Here is a 20,406-nt window from a genome sequence, read left to right on the forward strand (position 1 = left end):
ATTTTCTTTTTCTGAAAATGAGTCGGGTCAAATATAATATATTTTTTGCTTATTTTTATGTATGGTTTCCGTTATTCTACGTTTTGACGTAAATTTTGTTCGAAACGAGTTGGGTCAAATATAATACGTTTTCACTGAATGGTATAAATTCGAGTCACTTTACGTTCCGACACTGCTGCAACGCGTCGTAAATGCTTCCTTATGTGCTTATTTTTATGCACGTGTTAGTATAAATTCAAGTTGGTCTACGTTTTGACGTAAATTACAATTAGCAAATTGTGTGAACACTGCTTTCATCCTATTGGCTTTTTTGTTTCTTTCTTGATTTTTTTTTTTTTTTTGACTTTATTATTTTTATTATTTTTACTTTTCTTTATATTTAGTGTTTTAGTTTAAGGTTCCTTTTTCATTAAAGTTATATTTAAGATAGAGTTTACATTTCCACTGACAATTAATTTAAAATCAGCATGTCTCGCTGTCCAATTTAAATTTATTTTTAAGATTTCCGGTCGATGTAAAACATGTTTTATATTCTTCTAAGCATATTTCTTCCGGTTTCTATACGGAAGCAAAATAGATATCGACCGAAACCCCGCTGCGTAGCGCGGATAATCTTACTAGTTTTAAGTAATTTGGTTTCGCTTGAACAGTTGAACGTGTGACCTTGTGCACCAGGTCTGTCTAATCGATTAAACTAGAAGCCATTAGCGCCATTGGTTCAGCTACGAGCTAATGGACCGCTCAAAGTGCTACAAGCTAATGGACCACTCGCTTCGAGTGAGCTAGACAAACCAATGAAAACGTAAGCAAAACAGGTAGGAAACTGCTGATGCTTGCCTACATATTTGACAGATGATCGACTGAACCAATGAATCATTGTAAGCGCAGAATGGGCCTAGATCAGAACATGGTTATCAAATATTAACGCTATCCGATACATTAAAAACAAAACATAACCAAAACTGAAGAAAAGAAATAGAGAATATAGTGTGCTTGTTTTGAGCAGAGACCAAGCAAAAAATGTTACTTATAACATGCAACTTTGCAAATTCAGAACAAATAATGTACAAACTACAAAGGCAACCAAACAACATCATTCAAGTAAACTTATAAAAATAACATAAGTAAACAACATTAGATGATCTCTGTCCCAACATAGGAATTCAGATCTTGCATAAACAGTGAGAGACAGAAAAACCGAACAAAACCAACTAATTTTACAAATGATCCGGCAACGAAGGAAAAGGACCGTCTTACAAAACCACACCGCAACAGTCCAACCGACACAAAATCAACCCAAACATCAATCACCAACTCCTATCTACCACGATCTATAAGATGATTTAGATCAGTCTATCACAACTTGAGTTCTGCAGGCCGTGAGCTTGCACCACTACTACTACCGCCACCGCCGCCCACTCTCGAAGCTAAAGCCAGAACTTCCGGTGACATCTCCCAACTCCCGCTTTTCCTACCCCAACTAGACCGCCTAGCGTGCAATATATTAGCACGGTCATCTTCACCGACTGCTGTTCTAATTTCAGGGGACATTTCACCTATTCCAATCTCTTTGTTCAGACCTTCATTGTCACTCAATTGTCCTTCACGATGGTCTAGCGCCGCCCCACCATCACCCCAAACCGCCTTTCTTCCCATTTCAATGTCCTCCGCCGCCTTCCCCATGTTTGGACTCACGAAACCGCCACCAACCGACCGTTCTCCGATCCCTGGTTCTTTTGGGACAGATGCCCTAAACTGGTTTTTCGATGCGGGGATTCTGGTGCAGAATATCTCTCCAAAATTCTGTATGAATCCTTTGTTGTAGGGATTTGCTCTCCTGTCGTACCTATATCTGAAGTTCTCGTATGTAGTCTGCACGATAAGAACTATATTATTTCAAGTGGTTCTTATTAACTGATTTAGGTGGTGTTGTGAATGAGAAATACAGTATCTTTGACCCATTTGAGCAAATCTATGATTAAGCTATTTTTTCATCTTTAAGAGAAAAACGTAATCTGAATCAACCCATTTTAACTAGATGGACGGATAACAACCCAAAACGGGGTGAATTTTGTATGGATCGCAACAGGTTGGGTTGAGCTGTGTCGAGCCGCAACACGTTTTTACTAACATTTTGTATAGATGTGATTACAAAATTCAAATTATTAATATAATATAATCTAACTGGTTGATTAAAATGATTCAAGAGGTGTAGTGAATAGAATAATACACTTTGGGCAACTCTTGACCCATTTGAGCCATTTACTTTTTTTAGTGATATTTCATTAAAATAATCTAACTGGTTGATTAAAATGATTCAAGAGGTGTAGTGAATAAAGTAATACACTTTGGGCAACTCTTGACCCATTTGAGCCGTTTACTTTTAGTGATATTTCATTTCACCCGTAAGATAAGATGCAATCCAAATCAACTCATTTTATCTAAATGGCAGGGTCAGTTAATTTTGGGTATGGGTTGATTTGATTTTACGGTTTTACCCAAAATACCTTTTGCCCGGTCTCAAGTATAACTAAAAAAGATTTAGGAGTTTTATGCATCATATATACACTTTGAGAGACTTTCGACCCATTGAGCCATTTACATGTAAGGTATTTTTTTTTATATTTTGCCGGTTAAAGATATGTTTTAAGTTTGACGATCAAAGATGAGTATCATTAAATTTCAAATTTATTATGAGGTAATAAATAAAATAAGGAAAATGAGTGATGACCTGATTTGTACTGATGAGGTATAAATGGAACGCAGTAAGGCCACCCACAAACCAAACTGCTATGAAGGTGTAGACAATTAACCCAATGGATGCAGGAGTCTTAAGCATTGCTTTCCACAACGTTATGTCCTCTGAATCCATAATCTTTTTTATGTAAATCCAGCAGAAACTAAAAACATATATACAAAGCAGAGTCGTGGAGAACACAAACATGAAGAAGAATCGATAATTCCTCTGCAACCACATAAACCAGATATCAATATTAAGAAAAAAAAAATTTATCAAAATTTGTAGAGTAAATTGCATTTTACGTCCTTTAACTTTGAGCCAAATTGCAGGCTCCGTCCTTTAACTAACGAAATTACACGGCATGTCCTTTATGTTACTGTTTCTCATCAACCCAGTAACTTTTTCTGTTAACTCTTAACACGTGCCACTCGCATGAGGGCATAATGGTCATTTTCTCTTATTTTGTTGTTAATATATATTACTTATATTTAATATTGTTTTAGTTATTAAGTTAAAAATGACCATTATGCCCTCATGTGTGTGACACATGTTAAGAATCAAAAGAAAAATTAACGGGGTTAGGGCAAAAGGACACCGCCTGTTGAGAAGCAGTAACATAAAGGACATCCAGTGTAATTTCGTTAGTTAAAGGACATCACCTGCAATTTGGCTCAAAGTTAAAGGACGTAAAATGAAATTTACTCAAATTTGTATAACAAGTAGATCTTACCAGGCCTATACATTGGCCGACCCAAGGGCAATGGTGATCGAATCGTTCAACACAGTTGTTGCAGATAGAACAGTGTGAGCAACGGGGAGGTCTATAAAGCATGCAGGTATCACAATATTTGATTTTTACGGTTATCCCATTAACTTCAACTTCCTTGATACGAGGTAGCCGTAATTGTGGGGTTTGGGCACTACCTTCATTATTACCATCAAACGCTTCTGGTTCTGGGGGGTGTGCATTACGTGGAATGATGCCTGGGTCCCGCCCGGAGGTTAAGAGTAGAAGTACTAGGACCTGCAGTATTCAAGTCGAAACACTCGATATTCATTTGAAGAAGAAATTGTTGATTAAGGGGGGTGTTTGGGTAAAAGCCTGTTGCATTATAAAAAAAAAAAAAGCTCCATTTTTGATGTTTCACTTTTAATTCCCAAATAAGCTAGAGTTAATTACAAAGATGGACCCTGTAGTTTATAGCTAGTTTCGTCTTTGGTACTAACTTTTTTTTAACAGGTTTAGGTTTTATGGTTTCAATTTTGTAACACTTTTGGGTACTAACACCAAAATTAGTTAATTTTTTCAATATAATGACTAAAATACCCTTCCAATTTTTTAAATTTTATCAATGTAACACCTTTGGGTACTAACACCTATTTTTATTTAAGTTTAAATCAATTTTACAAAGAATTTTGAATTAAAATTATTCTTTGTAAAATTGATTTAAACTTAAATAAAATTAGGTGTTAGTACCCAAAGGTGTTACATTGATAATATTAAAAAAAAAATAGAAGGGTATTTTAGTCATTATATTGATAGAATTAACTAATTTTGGTGTTAGTACCCAAAGGTGTTACAAAATTGAAACCATAAAACCTAAACTTGTTAAAAAAAAGTTAGTACCCAAAGGTGAAACTAGCTATAAACTATAGGGTCCATATGTGTAATTAACTCAATAAGCTATTTACAAAAGCCCCATCCAAACTTGAAAGAGCTTAATAGCTTTATCATAATGCAATAAGCTATTAAGCTGATTAAATAAGCTAACCCAAACGCCACCTAAATTTATATCATACAAATAAAGGAGTTCAATACAAATGACAGCTAAGATTACATAATTGAATTGATAGCAACAAGCAAAGTAATGCTGTAGAAAAGTGTCAATTTGGGTGGTATTTTATTGATAAATGATAACTGATCAAAGGAGTAAAATAGAAATTAGCAGTCGATGAATGAGACTAAACGGGCCGAAAATTATCTAGGCGTATTTAATTACGCGTTTTCATCAAATAACCGACCCACCTGTTTTCCGATCTCTACTCACAATCAACAAGGGAATAACTTACTAAATCACTCGCCCCGCACACCCAAAGCATTCACTATTTGAGTGTTACTTAACTATTCAAACATGATAATTTAACGCTTCTTAAAGAACTTACTTGAATAATAAGGTTGCTCTTATATGTGCGGTCAGGTCACTAGCTTTTTAAAAGCAGTTATGTCAAAGCCACTTTAACAGAGATGTTTTACTAATGATTTCCTCTAAGCAACTTAAATAGAAACCTTAAAAATCCCGAAGGGATAACAACATCTTATGAATCAAGATCTAACTTGTATTGTATAATGCAACTTCTCATACCTAATATAAAACTTCAAAGCAACGAAAAAAAAAAAATACAAAGCAGCTACCTTTTGAGAAAAAAAAAAAAAAAAAAAAAAAAAAAACTTGTTTTTATGAATTAAGATAACCATGATCAGTAACAGATACGAGGAACTTACATGAATTGTGAATAAAATAGCCACAGCCATAACTGACATCCCCCAGTGGTCCTCGAAATCAAATATTAGTTTTCTTGCAACAAAAACACAAAAAACTGAAACAGGAGCTACCACGAGGAATATGGTCAGCACCAGTGATCTTACATCAGGTCCGAATACAAACCTACCCTCAAGGAAAAATATCTGCCATGCAAAATAGATTACACAAGTAAGGACCAATGCAATATAACCACCATAAATTATCTGCATCCTAAAAATATTAATAGCCTTGAAATGCTTAATAACACATATATCCAACGACGTCGTACATTCAAATGTAGCATAAGTTGCAACGAGTAACCAAAAGGATGCATTGACAACAAACTTCTCCTAAGAACCTAGGCCCTTTTGTAAAAGCACAATATGATACCTGTAACATAAACTCCATAACTTTCTATGAACACCATTCAAGTACATTTTACATTTTACCTTTCTCTCGAAACAATTTGTGTGAAAATCGTTATCATTATCTATTCATAATCACATGATTCCATTCTTACTTTCGTTGAAACTTAATTCTACAGCTTACAGGTATGCTCTGCAGATCATTTTCATAAAGCCAGCAAACAAACATGAATCGCATTCTCATACCATAACACAAAACAAATACAGCTCATAAACGATTACATTATCTACAATTCATTATCAACAAAAAGTCTAGCAGTTAGGGCACGTCAAATGTCAGGTACGAAACCAGCGTTGCAACTCGCAATGACATCATCCAAATTAAACAATGACACTGCAACTTAACCGTTGATCTTAACCACTTATGCAGAACAGAAGCGATTAAAATTTGCCAGATACATTCTAACAAATGTTTAGAGAAAACCCCATGAGAGAAATAATATTATCAACATCAAAAGTTTTTCCAACAAGTTACAAATGAGCCTTTATTTACACCTATTCTAGTAAACCACTAATAACGTTTCGGTCAAAGCTATGCAGTTAATATCGGTGATACATCGGTCATATCGGTCCCTTAGTAAAATAGTGTCAAATATCGGTCAAAATATCGGTACCGATGTTATCGGCGATATTGACTAATATTTGACTGATATAACCGATATATCACCGGTATTTGACCGATATATCACCGATATTTGACCGACATAACCGATATATCACTGAATTATTGGTGTTAAATTGCTATATATATAAATTCTGCATTATATTAAAATTACCGATATCCCACCAATAATAACAGATATTTCAAATATAGGTCCTTGACCGATATCCGATAGTTTGCCGCATTAACTGCATAGGTTGACTAGAGTCTTAAATGAATTAGAACACCATAACCGAAACATTTTTATCGCTTCGGTTCCGCATCAACTACATTTACAAATTAAAACCAAACTAAAACAAAAGGAGCTGATCCGTGAAGATCAAGCAACAGAAGACTTACATTGCTTCCTTTCCACGTCTGGTAAACTCTCAAGCTATCCGGACCTTTTGTGGATCCGGAAAGAGGATCCGAATGCTTCGGAGGTGGGACCACGTACATCTCTCTCTCTCTCTCTTTCTGGAACTTTTGGTTTCTTCAAATGAGCTCGAGATCTTCAGTTATACGTCACAATAGATGCAAATGAGCACGAGATACAAGACAGCATAAAAAGCAGAGAAGATAACAATAGTCCACAAGTTCGTTCCAGCAATGAATGAGATAAATTAAGAAATAAGAAGAATATACAGATGTAGATATAATACAGGTGACGTGGATTCCGGCGACTGTTGCTCCGGCGAGAGGAAGAAGGGATTAAAAAGTGGAGTTGATTGCCCGACAAACCATGAGAGTGAATGAAGAAAAGGAAAAGGGGTTTTGAGAGTGTGAGAGTTGAGTTGTGTGTAGGGTATAGGGTGTAGCTTTGTTTATTATCTCTATATCTGCTTCTGCCTTTACAGGATCCTCATATTGGAAATAAATATAAAAATATTAAGTTGGTGGCCAGGTCAATATTAGTTTTTGTATATGTTTTCACACATGAGTTAATTGTGATTTTCTTCCTCTAACTATGTCAGTTCAGGTTAAATTTGAATAAAAAATAAAGACAAAAATAACATTTAACTCTATCAGTTATAGACGGAACTAATATGTTTCACAAATGTTTGAGACAGAAATGATACAAATTTGAAATTTGATATGAACTGGCCTAACTAAACAAACCATATGGACAAAAATGATAGTTAACTCTTGACACATTAACGAGGATTGAGGAAATAAGTCAAAAGAATGTTGTTGTTTACAAAATATCACACACAAAATTTGAGATGAAATACCTAGTATCGTAGTTTACTGTAATATAATTGGGTAATTTGTAATATATATTTTTATATTAACAATACATCTACGGGTGGAAGTGGGACGAGAGGCGGCCAAAGAATTTGAGCAGAGGTGGACATCATGTAACGAGGATGCGGGATGAAAAGGAAGGAGTGGGATGGTATTCCCGAATTGGAGGGAACACAAAGAAAAAGTGAGATGGAGAAGGATGCAAAAGCGGAACCCGGACCATCCATCGACACTTGTGTATCCTAAACACAGTTTGTGTTAGATACAAAGAAAGGACAAGCAAGGGAGAAAAAACAAAGTTCTGTTATTATATACGAAAGATGCATCGTGTAATATTTTATGTTAAAGGGTTTGGTAAGACATATTGATTATATTTAAAGATGATTATGTCTTTACAAAAAATTGGTTATTTGTAGGGCAAGTGGGTTTCTACTTTGTTAATTTGATGTGTTGTATTGTATATGTGCCTAAGTCATTCATTCAGGGTTGGACCAATCCTTTTGACTTGTTTTTAGACGGTGGAGAAAAATAATATAAGACATTTGCTTAGACATTTGAAGATGATCGGGTGATTCTATTAGTGGTACGATAATACTTTAGTGGTTCGTCAGTGATCCAAATTTGTTAAAGAAAAAATCATACACGCCTCAGTTTTTATTTCTTTTAAAGTAGGAGAATTTTGAACACTAGATCTCTAGTATAGAGGTGCAGGGGCGAAGTATAGAAGGGGCGGGAGGGGGGACCCCCGAACTTTTCGCTCAGTAGTATTATATATATAGTTTTCGTATAGAAATTTTTTGGTATATACGTTTTCGACCCCCCAATTCTATAGAAATTTTTGAGTATATCCGTTTTCAACCCTCCGTCATTCCGGTCAAGCTTCGCCAGTGTAGAGGTGTGAGATACATACATCCAACTCGTCTAGAAACTAGTTGGGTTAAGTTAGCAGTAAAAATGTATTCCATTTTTTTATAAGATTGCAACTAGCAACATTGAAAAAATTGATATATTTTTAAATCTTTTGACAAAAAAAAAAAAAGACTTTAAAAATTGATAGCTACTAAGTTCTAACATGTAGTATAAATTTTCTTTAAATTGATTCTTGTTGAGACTTGTATACGTATACGTTAGTTACTTAAAATGTATTAAAAAGTTTTGTAACTTATTTATAAGAGAAAATTACTTTTTGAGTTCTGGGTTTTAGGGGTATTAGCCACTTGAGCCCAAAATCAAACTGTTTAACGCCATGAGTCCCTGCAGTCACTTTCCTTAACTATTTGAGTCCATTTTTTAACATCATCCACAAAGTCTGTTAACTACGAGGGTAGTTTAGTCATTTAAAACAGAAAGTATAAGTCTTATATACACATGAATAAAAGAAACAAGTCTTTAATACATAAAGTTGTAATATATAATATATATTAAAATAAATTACATAATATAAACACCAACACACACACCTACCCACACTTTCTCTCTCATCTTTATACACACTCTCTCTCTCTCTCTCTCTCTCTCTCTCTCTCTCTCTCTCTCTCTCTCTCTCTCTCTCTCTAAACACCACCAAGAACCATACACCACCATCACCACAATAATCCACCACCATACACCACCTTCGGCCCTACCTCCATCGTCACCATCAGAGTTGTCGCCACCATCCCACTGCCGCCAACACCACCAACTTTAAAACCCCAACACCACCATCCCACAGCCGCCACCTTCGGATAACCACCAACACCACCATCCCCTCGTGTCGCGTTCAACAACCACTCCATCGTGAAGATTTGAAGCTTAAACCCTCACCACTGCCACTTTACTACTGCAGATCACAAATCATTTTTTGATCGATTTATGTTCCGGCAGCTTTGAGAACGAGATCTGAAACGACATTACGGAACTGATCAAAGTTTGAATTAGACGTTAGAGATCTGAAAAGAAGTTGTGATGTATATGGTAATGGTGGTGGACCTGCAGTGGTGATGGCGGTGGACCTGCAGTGGTGATGATAGTGGTGGACCTGCAGTGGTGATGGTGGTGGTGCGGTGGTCAACCTGTAGTGGTGATAGTGATGGTGCGGCGATGATGGTGGTGGTGTGGTGATGATGGTGTGGTTGAGAGAGATAAGAGAGAGAAAGATGAGGAAGAGAGAGAGTAATCAGTGCTATGAGTGTGTGACAGATAATATATATTAATAATAATAATATTGATAATATAATAGGGGTAATTTGGTCATTTGACAATAGTTAACAGAATATTCCTAACGAAGTTAAAAAAATGGACTCAAAAGGTTAAAAAAAGTGGCTCTAGGGACTTAAGGCGTTAAAAATTTTGATTTTGAACTTAAGTGGTTATTACTAGGGCTATAAACGAACCGAACGAACATGAACAAGCCCTTGTTCATGTTCGTTCGTTAAGGAAATAAATGTGTTCACGAACGGTTCATGAACACTTACCGAACGAGATTTTATGTTCGTGTTCGTTCATTAAGGAAATGAGTGTGTTCGCGAACGGTTCACGAACACAAATGAACACAAACGGACATAAATAAATTTGGCGAACGCGGCGAAGGATAAAGATAGATGGCCCAGAGATTAGCACTCGAACTTGAATCCCTTATTGTGGAACGGAGGTCGATCGTATTCGCCGATGTAAATAATAAGAAATGAAAGGGAAATGATGCATAAACAAGGTGAAAGTGGGTTTCCTAGTTTCATTGTTAGGGTAATAAAATAAATAAAAGTTTAAAAACATAAAAAGTATAAATAAAATATAAGAAAGTACAAAGATCTTCAATTAAAACACAAACATACGAACATAAACGAACGCAAATCAACGAATGTTCACGAACACCTTACCGAACGTTCACGAACACAATCGAACGAACGAGACCTTTGTTCATGTTCGTTCATTTAACTAATCGAACGAAATTTCTTGTTCATGTTCGTTCGTTTGTTAAACGAACGAACATAAACGAAATTCCCGCCGAACGATTCACAAACTATTCGCTGAACGTTCGGTTCGTTTACGGCCCTAGTTAATACCCCTTAAACACAGGGACTCAAAAAGTAATTTTCTCTATTTATAATATCTATGCTATTAATTATTTGGTATAAGTAAGTTAAAAGTGTGTATGTAGCTTGTTCTGTTATTTTTAATAAAAAAAATGTATTTTAAGGTATATTTAATCCGTATGTCGTTTTACGTTGAACATACAATATATCATTTTTCTAGTGGTCATGAGTTGAATCTCATCATTATAGCAAGTATCTAATAATATTTTTATTCTAACAAAATAAATAATACATATATAACCTTGGATCTTGCAAAAATTGAGTATTGTGATTTTGACACCACTAGATATAATTATGCATTGTGGTTTAGATGCTATGAATATACATGAAGATGGTCTTAATCACGTGCTAACCCGGTGAAAGAGTATAAAATAACATAACATGATCGGTAACAAATCACTTGTTTATTTGGATTAGATCAAGGCAAGGATGTTTTGGTCAAAAGCTAACAAATCGATTTAATAATCAAATCCAGAAAGTGAGGTGTCCTAGGCAGACTGTCAGGATCTTTAGTTAACAGGTTTCTGGCTAGTATAAGTTTGATAAAACAGTAAAAATACGATGAATGATGGATGAATGTTGTAAATAAAGATGAACACAAGCATATATTAAGGGGAAAAGCCCTTGATCTCCACAAGAGAGGATCACCGGCACAAAAACCCAAGGAGTTGGCAACTACCTAGCTTCGGTATTATTAATAACTCAAAAAATTACAAGTATGGGGCTTGATCGATCGATTGCTAAGTGTTACAAAGTGTTTTTGCAAGTAATGTGTGTGTGGGAGTGTGTAACGTCTCCTCTTAAGTTGACCAATATGCCCTATTTATAGTAGAAATGATAAAAAATATCCTAACTAACTTTCCTACATTTCTGGGATCCTTAGCAGGTTTGGTCAATCTTCAATATAACTATTGTTTTGGTCAAAAATCACACAAGGATAATGTAACCAAACTTTATGTAAACGGGGTATGATGCTTGGTTAACTATGAAAGTAAAGGATCACTTCTGTGATAAAGATGCAAAGACACGATGATTTATACGAGGAAAAAGCCCTTGATCAATGAATGATCTCCGGCATAAAAAACCTCGGGTGATGGCAACTACCGATCACCAACTTCAATATAACAAAAATATGATTACAACTTTGGATGATAATGAGCTGAGTACAAGGATCACTATTGCTTTTGGTGTCTAAGTGTGTGAGAGTTGCGTTGTATGTCGTGTGTGTTCTTCCGAATGAGGAAGGGTGGTACTTATACGTGTGTAGGTGACCTATTTTAGGTAGCTAAACTAATATTCAGCTCATTACCCCTTTAGAAATGAGATACAATCTAGCCTAAATAGCCGCCCATAAATCAAGCCAAGTTTCCATATCCTGTGCAATGTCTATCTTCAATTAAGCTCTTGCCATAATTGTGAAGACGCGTCCCTGGATCATAATGCTCAAAGCGTATCCTGCTACATGTTCCTGCAAAACAATATTGTATTAAGCGGAAGTGGCCGTTAGTATGAGGATCACCATAATGTCCCATGATCCTGATCCTGAAGTCCTGCTGAGGATCACTGTCTGCCAAAGAAACAAGGATCACTGGTTAGGATCATGTGTAAGGATCATCTATAATGAAAATCCAGCCCTAACAATTGCCCCCAAAATATAAGGAGTTAATTGTAAATAGACGAGTTATATTTTGTTTCGATCTTATCTCTAACGGGCGACTCCAAGAAACTAGCCGTTATGCTCGGACTAGCCGTTGTGATCATTACGTCAGAGATGTGACAATCCTGCAGATCATGATTATAAATAGGAGATAGGGTGAGGATCAGTTTGTATTTAAATTCGAGATACACTCCCTTTATATTCTACACCGAAGATCGATCAGGTACTCTCCTCTTCTCTTTTTCTTCTCTCTATTCTCTTTGCTCTGTTTTCCGTTTCTACTTTGTTTCTGTTCCAAACATGTTGCTCCGGAATTCTCCGCACAAGGATTCCAAGAAGGATAGTCCCTTAAAAAGCCAGGGGATTATCAAGGATTCTCCTACGGAGAGGTGTTGCTTTAGTGATGCTCACGTAGACAAAATTCGTCATTGCTTTCCGGCGAATGCCGTTTTTAAATCCTTTGATCCTACTGCCTTGAGCGACTTTGTCTCGGATGTCTGGGTGGCTTTTCCTGCTACCCCGTTTGCTATAGGGTACTCGTATCCTTTTCCAGACTTTACCCAGTCTTTCTTTTCCTTAACCGGCATCTCTTACATCCAAGCTATGCCGATGATCTGGAGGGTTCTTTATACCTTCGAGAGGATCATCGAGCAGGAAGGGATTGATCTGGGGATGGCGGAGTTAGCTGAGTTTTACGATCTCACCACCTTCGGTTCTCACCGATATTTGTTGAAACGGAAAGCTGGGGAGGATCACCCAATCTTCAAAGTTACTAAGAATGATACAAACTGGAAACGTCGGTTTTTCTTTGTTAAGAGGGATTCCATCCCGGATGGGAAGGATCTGCCCAAGGAATGGGCCACTCATGGTAGGGTAGAGGATCCTCGAAGGATCACTATCAGTCCTGTCTCATATGATGAGGATCACTGATGTCTTTTTTCCTTTGTCTTTTATGCAGCTATTTCCATTGCTCGTCTGAAATTAACCCCCGCTGCAAAAGAGAGAGTGTTAGCTTTTAAAAAGCTTGATCCTGAAGTTAGAAGCTTCCAAATCACTATCCAAGATTCTCAAGAGATATCCTCTGCATCTGCCACAATGTCAAGTAAGTATCCTCATAGAAAGTAAGTTTTATATAAGAGTATTTAATTTAATAAGGGAACTTATCTTGTTTCTGAATTGTGTAGGTGCTGGAAAATCTGCCAGGTCTGTTAAATCTGCCTCCAAATTTGGGATAAGTGATCTTGCCAATGTCACGTCTTCAAAGAAGAAGGCTCCTGTTGCCAGTCCTTCAGCATCAGCTCCTAAAGCGCCTATCCGAGGCAAAGGGAAGAAGAGGAAGACTACTGAAGATCTACAAGGATTTCCCCTCCTCCGTCAGCAATTTCTTGACTTTGTGAATGAGGTAAGGATCACTGCCCCTGTTGGTTATCCGCCTCGCATATCCTGTTTGTGTATCCTGCTTTTCTTGAGGATTATCTGATCCTAAGCTTATCTTTTTCTTCTCCTGTTGCAGAAACTTGCCGAGATTGAGACCTATCTTGGCCATGTTGAGGACCAGGAGAGCCAAATTGCCGAGCTTCAACGAATGGGCGTGCTTAAGGACCTCAAGATAGCAGATCTTGAGAAGGAACTCCGGGCCACGAAGGATGAGGCTGCTCAGAGGTTGATTGATATGGATAACGAGAAGCAGGAGATCACCCAAGATGCAAAGGTCTCCGCGGCAATTGCTATGTACAAGATACAACTTCAGATGGCTGAGGAGGCTCAGGATCCTACCTTTGACAAAAGCTCGTGGGACGTTGAAGGTTGGAAGGCAAGGCTGGCGGACCTGGAGGACGAGGATGAGGCTGAGGAGATTCCCATGCTGGAAGGTGGTGATGCTGAGAAGGATCAAGGTGGAGATGCTGGTGGTGATGAAGCAGCGAAGGTGTAGGCTGCATGATTGGGCAATGATGGATATTTCGAGACTAGGCCGGAGCCCAATTTTTTAGGATTGGTAGTGGTTTTTTGTGGTAGTGGTGTTTGAAACAATTTCTGAACAATAGTTTCCTAGGGTTAAGGATCCTGGATCCTTTGAACAATAGGTAGGATTACAAAAGGTGGAGGGATCCTCTGTTTGGGGGATGAAGCCTTTGTGATCCTGCCGCTTTTAATCTCCTGCACAATGCTAAGACCGCATAGACAATGGACACCCTTTGCCAACCCATGTGGACGGGCCACGTTTTGCTGGTAGAAATGTGGGTTGGCAATTTTGACAACTCTTTGAAAGGGTTAATGATCCTTTTATTTAATAATATAACTTAACTTTTTTGGCTTATCTCGTGTTGTTATCCTTATCTTCTTGTTTCTTAGTTGTTTTTGTAATATATTTGCAATAGTTGAAAATATACTTAATAAATTTAGGATATGATCCTAGATCAAATATCCTGATATGGAAAATATTCAAAGTATTTTAGTTCAAGGATCATAGGTTTGGTTGTCAAAGTATAAGGGTCGGTTAGGATAATGAATATAATCAAAATAGTCAAGGATCATACCTGAGGATCCAAGTCAGGATCCTAACCTTCAATCGAGACAATCGTGGGTAAGACTTTGATGGATAATAAGGATTAAGGATCCTTATGTGTTTTACCTTTGACAAACCTGAAAAACGAAGCACAACTTGGGACTAAGCCAATGTAAGAAGTAAATTAGTAACTGGGGTCATGCCCAAAGGATAACTGAGAATGATCCCAGAGGATCACTGGGGACAAGCCCAAAGGATAACTGAGAATGATCCCAGAGGATCACTGGGGACAAGACCAAAGGATAACTGGGGACAAGCCCAAAGGATAACTGGGGACAAGCCCAAAGGATAACTGGGGACAAGCCCAAAGGATCGTATGTAAACTGGAGTATGGCCCTTTCTGGCGACTATCCAAACTTAGTGACATGAAAATGTCAAAACCTTAGCTAACGTGAAAACGTTAGAAACCTTAGGAACGGATGTATGGTACGTCTACCATTATACGTAGGATCCTAAATATAGCCAGTACGATGAGGTTGTCAGCCCCGGAAGTGGGTACTGGTCCCAAAGACGTGAACTATATCAGGATCATCGAGCGCTGCTGGCGGAAACTGGGGATAATCCCAAGGATAACTGGGGTTGGACCCAAGGATCTGTGGTGCTTTTGGAGATCTTTGACGATTTGCTGAAGATACCTGAACTATCATAACTCAAATGGTTTGTGAGTAGAGGATGAAGGATACATGATCCTTATCCTTAGGCAAAAAGTAAGAAAATGCGATAGTTTTAGGATCAGCGTATTACCAGAGTAAGGATCACTGATATCTCCGGGATCCTTCAAGGATACTGTAAGGATCACAAGCATGTTCACATGAAATATTTCTTTAAGTGAACAGCATTCCAGGCTCTTGGTAACAAGTTTCCTTCCATGGTTAGCAACCTGTATGCCCCCTTTCCTGCTTCAGCTTCAATCAAGTAGGGGCCTTCCCATTTTGGTGCTAACTTCCCGTCAGCAGGATTGATAGTATTTTGAAATGCTTTTCTCAACACCATGTCTCCGACTTGGAACTTCCTTATTCTGACATTTTTGTTGTAGGTACCAGCCATTCTTTGTTGGTAGCTTGCCATCCTTATCCTAGCTAGATCCCTGTTTTCCTCAATAGTATCCAAATCCTGAGCTAGGATTGTAGCATTTTCTTCAGGATCACGAGCAATTGTTCTAGCAGTTGGGATCACCATCTCTGTTGGGATCACTGCTTCTGCCCCAAATACTAAAGAGAAAGGTGTTTGACCAGTGGCATTCTTGGGAGTTGTTCTATCAGCCCATAGCACATAAGGTAACTCCTCTGCCCATTTCCCCTTCTTGGATCCTAGCTTCTTCTTCAGATTGTTGATGATGATCTTGTTGGATGATTCTGCTTGACCATTGGCTTGTGGATGAACTGGTGTTGATGTTATCATCTTGATTCCCCAACTGTCACAAAAGTTAGTGGTTCTGCTTCCAATGAATTGGGAGCCATTATCACATACAATTTCAGAGGGAATGCCAAATCTAGTTATAATGTTTCTTTTAATGAAGGATATGACTTCCTTTTCTCTGACTTGAGCGAAGGCTTCAGCTTCTATCCACTTGGAAAAATAGTCAGTCATGGCAAGCATAAATACTTTTCCACCAGGTGCTTTAGGGAGCTTGCCAACTATATCCATTCCCCATCTCATGAATGGCCAAGAGGATGGTATTGGGTGTAAAAATTCAGCTGGTTGGTGAAGGATATTGCTATGTCTTTGGCAAGGATCACATCTCTTAGCATACTCTACAGCATCCCTTTTCATGGTTGGCCAGTAGTATCCTGTTCTAAGGATCCTTGAGAATAATGCCCTGCCCCCAGTGTGGTTTCCGCAATCTCCTTCATGGAAGTCTCTCAACACTTCTTCAATTTCAGGATCCTCGATACATCTTAAATATGGTCCTGCAAGGGATCGTTTGTATAGCACATTATTTAGGATTGTAAATTGAGATACCTTGATCCTGAAAGCTCTAGGATTTTCTCCCATTGGAATCTCTCCGTTTTGCAAGTATTTCATGATTGGTGGGATCCATGATCCTGAATAAGATTGAGCTTCTTCACTAGGGATTACTGCAGTATCCTCTTCTATTTCCATGGCCACCTGATTTTCAATAGCAGGAGCCAGGATATGGATGATAGGGATACTTATATCTTCTGGAATCTTCAAAGATGATCCTAGGTTGGCCAATGCATCAGCCCCTGTGTTCTCCTCCCTTGGTACCTGTGTCAAGCTGAAAGAAACAAAAGAGAGTGCCAATTCTTTGACTATCTCTAAATATTTGATTAGTTTTTCACCTTTAATAGCATAGGATCCATTAAAGTGATTGGTGATTAATAATGAGTCTACATATACTTTAAGATATTTTACCCCCATATCCTTAGCAATTTGCAAGCCAGCAATCAAGGCTTCATACTCAGCCTCATTGTTAGTTGCTTGGAATTCACAGGCTATGGAGTGGGGTATTATGTCCCCCTGTGGCGATTTTAGTAGGATCCCGAGCCCTGTGCCCTTGACATTTGAGGATCCGTCAGTGTGTAATATCCAAGGATCCTTGGTTTCATCCAGCTGCTGGACCTCCAATTCTGCTTCTTTTTGTAGATCACTACTGAAATCAGCCACAAAGTCGGCTAAGGCTTGTGATTTAATGGCTGTTCTTGGTTCGTATCTTATATCATGGGCACTAAGCTTCACTGCCCACTTAGCCATTCTCCCTGACATCTCCGGTTTCCTGAGGACATTCTTAATTGGAAAATTAGTTTTAACAACAATAGTATGGGTTTCAAAATAATGCCTTAACTTAGTGGATGCCATGATTAATGCAAGAATAAGTTTTTCGAGGTGTGAGTACCTGGATTCGGCATCAAGTAGACTTTTACTTACATAGTAGATAGGATATTGTGTACCTTCGTGATCCTTGACAAGGACAGCACTTACAGCGGTTGAGGATACCGCCAGGTATAAGGATAACACATCTCCTTTTTCCGGTTTTGCTAATGCTGGTGCTGAGGACATATATTCTTTAAGGGCTTGTAAAGCGTTCTCATGCTTCTCAGTCCATTCAAACTTCTTATTCTTCCTTAGGATATCGTAGAATTCTTTGCATTTTTCTGAGGATTTCGATATGAATCTGTTCAGAGCTGCTATCCTGCCTGTCAGTCTTTGAACATCCTTGGCATTGGCAGGAGATTTGATATTTATTAATGCTTTGATTTGTTCCGGGCTTGCTTCAATGCCCCTCTGGGTTACCATGTATCCTAAGAACTTTCCTGCCTTAACACCAAAATGGCATTTGGAAGGATTAAGTTTCATGTTGTAATTATCAAGGATATCGAATGCTTCTTCTAAGTCCCTTAGGTGATCCTCAGCTTTCTTTGACTTGACCACCATATCATCTATGTACACCTCCATAGTTTTTCCAATTTGATCTTTGAACATCATATTTACCAGCCTTTGATATGTTGCACCTGCATTTCTTAGTCCAAAAGGCATGGCAATATAACAATATAAACTGGTTGGGGTCATAAAGGCTGTATCCTCTTGGTCAGATGGTTCCATCTGGATTTGTTGGAACCCAGATGATGCATCCATAAAGGTCAACAGTTCATGCCCCGCTGTTGCATCCACCATGGAGTCAATGTGGGGTAATGAGAAAGGATCCTTGGGACATGCCTTGTTCAGATCAGTGAAGTCAACACATACCCTCCACTTTCCGTTTTTCTTTTGGACAACAACCACATTAGCTAACCATTTTGGATACTTTACCTCTCTGATCATACCTGCTCGAAGTAGTCTCTCTACTTCTTCTTGGATAATGGCATTCCTTTCTGGTGCAAACTTCCTCCTTTTTTGATGGATTGGTTTGATAGACCTGTCAATGCCAAGTTTGTGAGTAATAATATCCTTAGATATACCTGTCATATCTTCATGTTTCCAAGCAAAGGTAGATTTTCTTCTTTTGAGGAAGGATATCATGTCTTCTTTCATCTTGCCAAGGATCCCTGATCCGATATAGATTTTTGATTCAGGATCACTAGGATCCAAGAGGATTTCATCCACATCTTGTTCCCTTGCCTCCAAGACATTCCTCGGAGGATACTGTAATTGCTATTGCTCTCTTGGCTTCGAGGTTGGCTTCATGGATGAGGTATAACAATCCTTAGCCTCCTGCTGATCACTGTCGATCTTGATTATCCCCTATGGGCTAGGGATCTTCACACATTGATGGTAGGTAGATGGAACTGCTTTCATGTCATGTATCCAAGGCCTGCCAAGGATAACGTTGCAACAAGACAAACAATCAATAACACAAATTTTTGGTAATTATGTAATCCTTCCACGTAGATTGGGAGTTTGATGTCCCCCAGAGTTTTCTTCGTTTCCCCACTGAATCCTACAAGCACGGAGGATCTTGGTGTGATGTCTGATTCTGGGATTCCCATCTTCTTCAAGACATCAAGCTGGATAATGTTCACTGAGCTCCCTCCGTCAATAAGGATCCTGCGGACAAAATGGTTAGAGATAAAGAGAGTGATAACTAAACTATCATGGTGAGGATCCTGAATGTTAATGCGATCATCCTCATCAAATGTTATCATCTTCCCTTCTGAGACACTTGAGGTTCTAATAGGCCTTTCTCCATTATCCATTTTTGATTCTTTTGCATGTCTTTTGGCCGCTGAAAAGGATGTACCACAAATGTCTGATCCTCCGGATATAAAGTTAATCACTTGTGCGTTTGCCGGAGGTGCTGGAGCCTTTTCAGGGATCCTTTCAGGATCCTGGGTCCTTTGCTTTTTCTCCCCAATAATTCTTTTAGATGTCCCTTGCTTAGCAGGTATCCGATTTCTTTTCTTAAGGCTATGCAATCTTCAGTTAGATGCCCGAAATCCTCATGGTATGCACACCATTTGGACTTGTCTTTAGTCCCGGATGGTTTATCATTCTTCCTGGGCCACCTAGCTTTTTCACCTAGATTCTGCATTGCAAGGATTAGTTCATGATTATCAACGGAAAAACAATATTCTGAGATTGGAGGATATTCTTCATCATCCTCTTCTTGGTCAACAGCATGCACATTCTTGTTCTCATTTCTATGGTAGGATTTGAACTTGTTGCTTTTGAAGGAGGATCCTTGCTTATCTTGTTTTGAGGATCCTACTTGTCTTTCCTGGATCCTCTTGTCATCCTCTAGCCGGATAAACCTGAGTGCTCGAGTTCTTACTTCATCTAAATTCCTGCATGGTGTCATAACAAGATCATCATAGAATAATGAATCCTTAAGCAGTCCCATTTTGAAGGCTTCAACAGCCGTAGCCATATCCAAGTTGGGAATGTCCAAGGATTCTTTACTAAATTTAGTTATATAATCCCTTAATGATTCATTATGATTTTGAGTTATCCTGTACAAATCACTAGTTAATTTTTCGAATTTTCTACTACAAGAGAATTGATTATTGAATAAATTAACTAATTGGCAAATGAAGTAATAGAGTAAGGGGGAAGACTTAGCAGCCACTTAAGAGCTGATCCAG

The 20,406-nt window shown here is 38.1% G+C and overlaps 1 protein-coding gene across 2 annotated transcripts; it reads right to left on the bottom strand.

Annotated features, from left to right (window-relative positions):
* Positions 1 to 1,023: 1,023 nt before the first annotated feature.
* Positions 1,024 to 7,169, bottom strand: LOC110926382 (probable protein S-acyltransferase 7). 2 transcript variants are annotated; one of them, XM_022170136.2, is made up of 6 exons: positions 6,990 to 7,155; positions 6,688 to 6,839; positions 5,244 to 5,426; positions 3,471 to 3,764; positions 2,732 to 2,965; positions 1,024 to 1,872 (listed from the first exon to the last, which is right to left on the bottom strand). In XM_022170136.2, the coding sequence occupies exons 2-6, from the start codon at positions 6,784 to 6,786 to the stop codon at positions 1,357 to 1,359; spliced, it is 1,326 nt and encodes a 441-aa protein (XP_022025828.1). In that variant the 5' UTR covers positions 6,787 to 6,839; positions 6,990 to 7,155; the 3' UTR covers positions 1,024 to 1,356. The 2 variants fall into 2 exon arrangements, with proteins under 2 accessions (XP_022025828.1, XP_022025827.1); XM_022170135.2 differs by having other exon boundaries at positions 6,688 to 7,169.
* Between the last annotated feature and the right edge of the window lie 13,237 nt (positions 7,170 to 20,406).

The sequence above is a fragment of the Helianthus annuus genome, chromosome 17 (genome assembly GCF_002127325.2).
Source record: "Helianthus annuus cultivar XRQ/B chromosome 17, HanXRQr2.0-SUNRISE, whole genome shotgun sequence".
NCBI classification, from domain to species: domain Eukaryota; kingdom Viridiplantae; phylum Streptophyta; class Magnoliopsida; order Asterales; family Asteraceae; genus Helianthus; species Helianthus annuus.

Excerpts from the sequence above, each read along its gene's own strand:
- LOC110926382 (XM_022170135.2), bottom strand. The coding sequence starts at position 6,786 with ATGTACGTGGTCCCACCTCCGAAGCATTCGGATCCTCTTTCCGGATCC. Across the intron at positions 5,427-6,687 it reads AGACGTGGAAAGGAAGCAAT|ATATTTTTCCTTGAGGGTAG; the intron begins GTAAGTCTTCTG and ends TTTGCATGGCAG. Across the intron at positions 2,966-3,470 it reads TCGGCCAATGTATAGGCCTG|AGGAATTATCGATTCTTCTT; the intron begins GTAAGATCTACT and ends ATGTGGTTGCAG.